The sequence below is a fragment of the Pararge aegeria genome, chromosome 21 (assembly GCF_905163445.1).
Source record: "Pararge aegeria chromosome 21, ilParAegt1.1, whole genome shotgun sequence".
NCBI lineage: Eukaryota > Metazoa > Arthropoda > Insecta > Lepidoptera > Nymphalidae > Pararge > Pararge aegeria.
The window spans coordinates 15,434,365-15,443,902 of NC_053200.1; the positions used below are offsets into that span (position 1 = coordinate 15,434,365).

Consider the following 9,538-nt stretch of genomic DNA (forward strand, 5'->3'; position numbering starts at 1 on the left):
TTTTTTTACCGGAAAGAAACGTTTAGAAACGCTTAGTGTGAAACGCTCTATCGGCGTGTTTTTCTTACGTCGCATCTCTTTAACACCAACGCCTCAGGTTGATGGACACAGGGCGGCACTTTTTAAAAACTTATCAGTAGGCATACGAGCAAGGCAATTTTAGATAACTAATAAAAAGCATGCAATGCCCTGCGAAGTGTACTTTGTTCATAGGCGACGGTTACCATCTGCTTGGTCCGCCAATTATTCCTATAACAAAACGATTATTTTTTCAATAAATATTAAATCTGATCATTCAGACGTCGAATTGGCAAATGCTCAGGCTTTGAAGGATATATATGCTAAATAATGTTCCTGATACTTTACTGAGAAATAAGTAAGTAATAGCTTCGATTGCATACATCGATACTGCTCCAGAGAGTTGTTTATGCATTCGTTTATAGAATGAACAATAAGCATTTCTTTAAAGATGTTTATCTACCTACTCGACCTAAATAAATGAAATATAGTAAACTCTGTTTTTTAACATTCAAGTTAGCCTTAACTGCAATTTCACCTGCACGGCTAGCGGGGGCAGAAAACATTTCTCTCCGCGAGGGAATAAATGTGTAACTTCTCCTACACTCTCCAAGCATACGCCTGTCGAGAAAATAATATAGGGTAAATTTCTCCTCTCTTTTTCCCTGTGGCCGTGCCTTGGCAATTAAATGTTATCCCTTTTCAGTGGCAATTAGGCAGGAGTTGGAAATATAACGTTTGATTCCCACCTATGTTGCCGTGTTGGTTCAAAGATATGATTCGATCATGAGTCATGGCGGTGCTTATTGTAAGTCTATTTTCTCTCACTTGTGCTATAATTAAAATAATCTTTTTGTTGTAAAGATAATAATAAAAAAAATTTAGAGCATACTTTACATTAAAAACAAGTTAGAAAAAGTTGAGTGTACATTTTTTTTACCTACTCTATGGTTTAGAATGTAAGCTTAAATGTCAATGTCAGTTTGAAGTTTTAATCGTCAACTGTCAATGTCGTCTGTCATTTCAAATCGATTCTTGATGAGGTTGTTTGTTTTCATTCTTCTGAAGCCCTGATTCCAAAAATATTAAAATGATGCGAGACTTTACGAGCATACTGAATATAATATTTATCATCAGTGGTGGTGTATTAACATTCGTGATTCTGTTCATATTCGCCAAGCGACAAATAACTAGGTTTGCCCTTCGATCGAGGAGAGGACCCCATGCCCCTATAGGGACAGCCGCGAAGAAGGTAAATATTCCCCCTTTATATATTGCTCTTGGAAAAAAAAAAAAAAACGGGGCCTGCGACCTAGTTATTCTTAACTTAAAATATAAGTGCCTATACTAGTACTTCGTCCCTAACAAAAAGCTCGCGCTGTGAGGCGAAATAAATACAAATAACAAGAAATAAATTTTACGAGGAATAAACATTATTTTACATTTGAAATTGGTAATTGATTTAAGTATATTAGTATCGTTTCTTTACCTACAGAATATATGAATGAACATACTTTTATTGTACATAAAAAAAATTTGAGCTTACTTAAATTTTTTACTATTAAGAACATATAATTGAAACTTAAAGTAGACTTTTATATATAATATTACTAGCTGTTGCCCGCGACTTCGTCTGCGTTTGATTTTGTATTTTTAAAGCATTCAGTATCGCTAAGCCTTAAATTAGTATAGTAGTATTATATATATATAACATGTGACTGTCAATTAATTATAGAAAAATAATTTGCAATAAAATAAAATTGCGACTATAATTAAAAATCTAAACTATCCTATCTCTTAAGTTGGAACAGACTGCTCACGGTGTGCCAATTTAATTTAAAATCGGTTAATTAGTTTAGGAGTCCATCGCGGACAAACATCGTGACAAGAGATTTATATATATTAAGATAGCATTTAAGATAAACTCCGTTTGAGACTAACCTGGGGATTAAACATCTTGTTAACAATACTTTTATAAAACCTAAATTGACATTTTTTTTTTTGTTTTTATTGTTTTTTTTTCAACCAATAACAGCAGCATTTTCCTAGCTTGAAGTTTACCATTGTCAGAATACTTATATTGTTCTATGCATTATAATAATTTTAAGATTGATTGTGTTATCAGTGTCTGAAAAAAGAAATAGAGAGGCGCATAGAAGCAGTGCCTCGGATTGTGTTTGAGCCACGCCTGCTGTGTACAGAGCCCTCTCACTACATACTGGAACCTCAGCAACCTTACCACTATCGATTCAGAGCTGTGGATGATGTTAAAACACTAGGTAATGTATAATTCTTCATGTTTACTTACTACTTTTACTGCTACAAATTTTTGACGTGACAACGTCTTATAATTCGATGGAGCCGGCTGCACGCACGAAAAAAATGACGTATGCGGCGTTAACTCGCTCTGAGGCGTTCCATCCAAGGCTTGAAGTGCAAGCGAGAGCGCGGAACGAGCGACAAAGAGGCACAGTCGGCCTCCGCGTTCGACATCTGTCTCTCTCCTACATGAGTGAGCGATGCGTCCGCGTGGACAGCTTCTATACAATAATACATGTACATGTTTTCGGCAAGGATGAAGTGCAGTGAAAAGTGAATGTGGTGTCAATTGTTTATAGCAACGATAATATCTATCAAACATAAAATTAAAATTTTCTTTTGAAAAATGCAACCATTCCATCAGTATTTTCTTACGACGTTGTCACGTTCAACTATCGTCAGTAAGCCGACTTTACAGACAACCAATTTTTTTGTCGCCCAGTGTGCCAAGTTGGACAGCAGTAATGAAATGTTTTAATAATTTCCAACAAATGTTTGACTAAAATAATGAAGATTGGCTTTTAAAACAGCTATAAAATGTGTTTAGGACTTAGTTGCCAAGTAAATTCTCTTGGATCTTTTTGTACACATACAGCACAAACTATTATTTTACTACAAGTTAGCTCTTGAACTGCAATCACACCTGATGTTAAGTGATAATGCAGTCTAAGATGATACCAGGCTAACCAATAACTCCTATAGTTTTAATGTGACATCATATCAAAATATTGGTTGGAAGTAATATGTCTTTGTTGTGCAGCTTCCATCCAGACTAAACTACTAGTGAGGTTTAAGACTAGGTTCCTATAACGATTTATTTTTTGAATTGCACTACAAGTTGGCCCTTACAGCAATCTCACCTGGTGGTAAGTGCTGATGCAGTCTAAGATAGTAGCGGGCTACCCCTCGGTTTCTACGCGACATCATACCGGAACGCTAAATCGCTTAGCCGCACTTCTCTGTTGGTAGTGTGGTAACTAGCCACGGCCGAAGCCACCAGATCTTGATTGTCTAACTATTAAAGCTTCTCTTATCTGTTACACAGAGGAAGAAATAGCTAACCAAGACCCTGGACTCCGCCGCCACCCGCGTGAGTCTCTCCGAGCGTTCCTGCTGTCGTCTCTCGCGGCGCCACTGGACGGGCGCGGGCAGAAACTCGTCCATCAGTTCTGTGACGCATACGAGTCCGCGAGACACCATCCCGCGGAGTTCGGGGAGGACGAGTATAGAGCTTACACTCGCCTGCTGCTCAAACTGCTGGACGCGTGAGTATCTCCCACTCTTACTGCTATAACTGTTTCATACAATGAGGGAAATATCACCACGCGTCTCCAATTCAGCGTAACCCCTGGCAGTTACACAGTTCGAAAGGAGTGGGAAAGGTTCGAAGAATTAAGAGACTTCTTGAGCCTTAGGAATACACTTTTATTGAACACATTAGAAAAACCATTTTTTTTAAAAGAAAAGAACTGAGTTTTTTATTCAATAAATATTTTCTAAAACATTTTTAAGTCTGTGCCAAGTAGTATGTATAGCTCATATACTTGTGGCCACCACGGCCTGTATCGCCGCGCCTTTATATATTTCATATATATATATATAGCTATTCTCTATAATTTATAGATTTTCATTTTTTTTTTTAAATTCTTAACGATGCTTGAAAAACCAAAAAAAAAAAACACTTCAAAATTTATTAGAAAAAACATCCACCTTCCGCTTGCGGGGTTTTTGAATGCCCAAGCAACCGGCGGTAAGGGCTCCAGAGTGAGGAACCTCCTCACTATACGCGCCGTTTCAAGGACCACTGCCTTCTGCATCCGACCCTTGATCCAACAACCGAGCGAAAGCTTCTTAAGATGTTGGTTGAAGCTTTTCGCGAGAAGACCATTGACTGAAACGACGATCGGAATCGACTGCATATGATACAAACCTCAAAATTATTCCAATTTCTCAAAACAAACTCTTGAAAACCTTGTTCCAACTAGATTATCGTTATCCAACTAAAGAACTTTATAAAACAACTAACATATTTTCCTTTAGCCAGCTGTATAAATACAAAACATGCATACTAGTTAGAAAAAAACTTACTTATTTAAACTAAATCAAATCTAAATAAACGAAATAGGCATAAATTAAGATTACCCAAGACTACAACTAAGTATGGCAGTAAAACTATACAGGTTGAGGGAGCACTACTATGCAATAGTCTACTCAAAGAGATTTTTTGCGAGAAATCTTTTAAATCATTTCATAAAAAGCATTGTTAAAATTTTTTATAAACGCGCTACCTTTTGTATTTTTTTGTTTTTGTATCACACTATCTAGATAATGTATTACCACTTCAATATGTGAATTTTAATTTCTCATTAAGTGAAACTGTTTCTTTTGAGAATGTCGTGTCTTTAAACCTACCGTGTGTACTGTGTATATACGTAATGACCGCTGGGTTGCGTGCGCGTGCGCAGGGCGCGCCTGCTGAAGAGCGTGTCGTGCGTGTCGGCGGGCGCGCGCAGCTCCCCGCAGCGCCGGCCGCGCCTGCTCGACCCCGCGCGCCTGCGCCCCGCCGCGCGCCCCGCCCACTACACCGCCCTCGAGGTGAGCCCGCCGGCTCCGACACCGGCTTCGCATAGGGCCCGCATGCCCGGGTTCATCACAATGTTTGCCACCGCATAGAAGAGAGATCATTCTGAGAGTATCGTATCCTCTGGATGGATGACGATATTATACAGGATGTTTGGTGCATCGTGTGCCAAATCGAATCTGATGATTGGAGGGGTCTTTGGCTATCTCTTCAGCCCTCGTAAAAAAATCTTGCTCAAACGGTTTTTTTTATACTGATTTTAAATTGTTTTTTTAAAAATTGTAAAAATTCTACATTTAAATTTTAATAAAAAATAAAGTTGTTAAGTATTAATTAATTTTCTTTTTAATCTTTAATTTGTAACGTTTTACGCTTCTTTTGAAACTAGAATTACACGCCAGCAACATCTAGTTTTTGTTTTACAGCCCCGCAAAGTTTTTTTTACGTAAAAAAATAAGCTTGAACGTCAACTTTCGGTTTTAATAAAAAAAAAACTAAAAGTGATCATGTTCTTCCAATTTTTTTAAAACATCTCTGGACTGTCCCCTTTCTAATGGTGTGCAATATGCCATGAAAAGTAATTAGTAACATCACTAATTTTCAAATTTTCTAAACTTGGTCGCAATTTTCTAATATTCAACAGGTGAAAGAAAAACAAGGGTTTGCGTAAATAACACTCACAATTCACAAGGCAGATGACATTTTCTGTCTCTTTCATAAAGTTATACGCCCGTTGTTCGTTTAAACAGGCAAAAATAGTTTTTTCACTCTAGTGAAGCGAAATCTATCTTCTATTCCTTTCTTGCATAGTGCAAACCTGTTTGAACCAATCGCGAACGGGCCCCGCGTCGCGTCGACACGGCGGCCATCTTATTTTTTAGTCGAGACATCACTGCCTCTGCTGCCTAACGTGTGTGCTAGCTTACTGTACTCCACGATTCTTTTATTTAGTTTTCGTTAAGTTTTGTTGTTTTTTGTTACGTTTTATTTACTTTTGGTGTTATTGTTAAACTTTGTTGACTTTTTTGTTGTTGCAATGACGACATACTCTAACGAGGAATATGCGGACATCATAATGGTTTATGGTGCAGCCCGTGGTGTCGCTCGTGCAGCGCAACGACTTTACCAGGAACGCTTTCCTGGTCGACGATTACCTGGCCGCAGAGTCTTCCAAGACACATACCGACGTTTACGCGAGACTGGGAGTGTCAATTTTCATGAACCAAGGGGACATGTTGTGCGACATAATGTTGAAGTGGACGAGAGAATACTGGCACTTTTTGAGGAAGACGACACAAGAAGCATTAGATATGTGGCGGCACAACTTGATATTTCAATATGGAAAGTGTGGAAAGTCCTTCGACAAAACGAAAAATATCCATTCCACGAGACTCCGGTTCAAGGTACGTAATTTAAAACCTTTGTTTGACGTTGCCTTTGTTTAGCAGGTATCCATAATCTTCTAGTGCAATTAATTACTGCTCAAGGGGAATTAAAAAGATTTTTGGTTGTTGCAGGTCTTGAGGGTGGCGACTTTGACAGACGAATGCACTTTTGTCGGTTTTTGTTACACACAGATGTGGATAATCCTGATTTTTTAAAAAGAATACTGTGGACTGACGAATCCAAATTTACCAGAGAAGGGATTCTTAACTTGCACAATTTACACCATTGGGCACCGAAACGGCAAAACCCACATGCCAAAAGACAGCAATCTTTTCAAAGACGGTTTAGTGTGAACGTTTGGGCAGGAGTGATTGGGAATCAGGTAATTGGACCGCACTACCTGCCTGATAACTTAAATGGCGATAATTATTTAGAGTTCCTGCAAAATGATCTGCCGGAATTATTGGCCGAGGTGCCCGTGTTTAATGAAGATGTGCCCATAGTATTTCAAAATGACGGCTGTCCCGCGCATTGGCGTTTAACTGTGAGGGAATACCTCGATAATGTGTTCCCCAATTCGTGGATTGGGCGCGATGGGCCTATTGCATGGCCTCCACGTTCCCCAGACTTAACTCCGTTAGATTTTTATGTCTGGGGACGTGCCAAAGAGCTAGTATACGCCACAGAAGTCCCAACGAGGGAGGTACTAATACAACGCATAGAAGCGGCCTTCGGTACAATTAAGAACGAAATACGGCTTCGGACTACAACTGTAACAATACGTCAAAGATGTCGGGCCTGCATTCGAAACAGGGGTGAACAATTTGAGCAGAATTTGTAAAAATTATGAAATAAATGTTTCAAATGCAATGTATTATTTTTATTTCAAGTAAAACCTACGAAATTTAAAAATTTTACCTGCTTGTGAGTTTTATTTACGCAAAAACTTGTTTTTCTTTCATCTGTTGAATATTAGAAAATTGTGACTGAGTTTAGAAAATTTGAAAATTAGTGATGTTACTAATTACTTTTCATGGCATATTGCACACCATTAGAAAGGGGACAGTCCAGAGATGTTTTAAAAAAATTGGAAGAACATGATCACTTTTAGTTTTTTTTTTATTAAAACCGAAAGTTGACGTTCAAGCTTATTTTTTTACGTAAAAAAAACTTTGCGGGGCTGTAAAACAAAAACTAGATGTTGCTGGCGTGTAATTCTAGTTTCAAAAGAAGCGTAAAACGTTACAAATTAAAGATTAAAAAGAAAATTAATTAATACTTAACAACTTTATTTTTTATTAAAATTTAAATGTAGAATTTTTACAATTTTTAAAAAAACAATTTAAAATCAGTATAAAAAAAACCGTTTGAGCAAGATTTTTTTACGAGGGCTGAAGAGATAGCCAAAGACCCCTCCAATCATCAGATTCGATTTGGCACACGATGCACCAAACATCTGGTATATTAATGCCATTTCTGTCCAATTAAGCGTAACGTTCGTGCTACGAGTGAGCGGAAACTCTTGTCGACCTGTTAAGTAAACTTGTTACTAAAGTTGTCTTCTTTGAAGCAGCAACACTTTTGAAACGTCAAGTCAGTCTGTTTGTAGTGACTCTACCACCGGTCCGGAAGGCAGATTCCACTGAGAAGAGCCGGCAAGAAACTCAGCAGATTGCTCTTTTCCAGAGCTCTCCGTAACTCTCTCCAGTGTGTGATAGGTCTAAACCCTTCTCATTGTGGGAGGGGACCCGTACCCTGTAGTGGGCCCATAATGGGTTAATGTTGATGATGATGAAATTCCATACAAATAATAGATTACTTTGCTATCTTAGACTCCACCGTGACTTCCCATAGGTCATATTGCCATAGAGTTAGTGATAAAATATATAATCAAACTTGGTGCCATCAAATGGGAAGTCTCGTCCACTAAGCTATCTCCGCTTCTCGATTTACACCAAATCATTCATCTTTCTGTTCTAGAACATGCCCATAGAAACTAAAATGGAAGACGAGGTGATCCGAGTCCCAGTGCGGAGCCCTACCGAGCCGCTGGTGAAGGCGCCGGCGGACGAGACGGCGCTCTGAGCACGCGCCCTGCGCCAGCCCGCGCAGACACTGTAGCAAGCACAACCACATGTGACTTGGACAGACGACCCGTGTGACAGTGATATTGTGACGAGTGGCACTGATAAGTGAATTAGTTACAAAGATACATTTAGTAAAGACAAAGTGAAAAATATATTTAATGGATGCCCACCTGACGGTAAGCGGAACATGTCAAAAAGAAGAAGAAGGTCAAGATCACATCCTGCAATTTGCCGCCCTGTGCCCATCAACCAAGCCCTTCAAGGAACACAACATTACTACAGCATACACATGCTGCTTTGCATCAAAAATAAACATTGTTGTAGTAATTCCCACACGAGCTCTGTCACAAATAGCTCTACTACTTCTAAAGCAGCCCCTTGGATAATGATGGGGCTCTTGATTTGTAAATAACATTAAAAATGCGTACATGGTAGTGAAATGATAGCGATATAATATTACGAAGTCAACATGATTATTGAGAACTTCTGTAAATAGCTTAGATTAGAAAGTGTAATAATAAATAATTATTTATAAATGTATTTATTACAATTTTAAACAGTTTTAACTAAAAATTAGATTTTATCTTGCAATCTATTTACAATGTCAGATCTCGTATAAATAACTTAGGACTAGTGATTTACTTTGATTGTACAGAATATTTTGAACAATTCGTTCACAATTATTATTTAACTTATAGGAAGCCATGTTTGTCGTTTACATAGTATACAAAGTGTAACAGAATTACGAAATAATATTGAAGGATGTATAAGTATATTCCATTAGGAATAACCCTGTAAAATATTGAATCAAAAGAAACATTTATTTTTCCTTACAAACGAATTCAAAACATTGATTTCTTATGACATATATGGTATCAAAGGTACCTACACTACACGACGCGTACGTAATAAAGTGTAAGGAGTCACATGATTTTAATTTGGCATGTAGTAAAAACTATGGCAGTGGTTTACTAAAAAAAAGCCTGTGAAGTATTATATCGGTTTTCATTTACATTATTGAACCATGGTCATACAAGATTCTGATAATTTTTACTTGTTTATGTAAAATACCACTAAACATCAAAAAGTTTTTAAAGTGATATATGCTTATAAATATTAAAAAAAAAGCCTTTTACATAAAGAAACA

General features: G+C 37.7%; 1 protein-coding gene across 1 annotated transcript; it reads left to right on the forward strand.

The window, feature by feature from the left end:
* Positions 1–1,058: 1,058 nt before the first annotated feature.
* LOC120633148 (protein C1orf43 homolog) lies at positions 1,059–9,531 on the forward strand. The gene is made up of 5 exons (XM_039903272.1): positions 1,059–1,270; positions 2,144–2,297; positions 3,383–3,602; positions 4,803–4,932; positions 8,285–9,531. The coding sequence occupies exons 1-5, from the start codon at positions 1,109–1,111 to the stop codon at positions 8,387–8,389; spliced, it is 771 nt and encodes a 256-aa protein (XP_039759206.1). The 5' UTR covers positions 1,059–1,108; the 3' UTR covers positions 8,390–9,531.
* Positions 9,532–9,538: the final 7 nt, after the last annotated feature.

What these genes read in the sequence shown, in the direction of transcription:
- LOC120633148 (XM_039903272.1), top strand. Translation starts at nt 1,109, where the DNA reads ATGATGCGAGACTTTACGAGCATACTGAATATAATATTTATCATCAGT. An exon ending in CTGCTCAAACTGCTGGACGC is followed by an intron (nt 3,603 to 4,802) that starts GTGAGTATCTCC and finishes GCGCGTGCGCAG; the next exon opens with GGCGCGCCTGCTGAAGAGCG. An exon ending in CCCACTACACCGCCCTCGAG is followed by an intron (nt 4,933 to 8,284) that starts GTGAGCCCGCCG and finishes TTTCTGTTCTAG; the next exon opens with AACATGCCCATAGAAACTAA.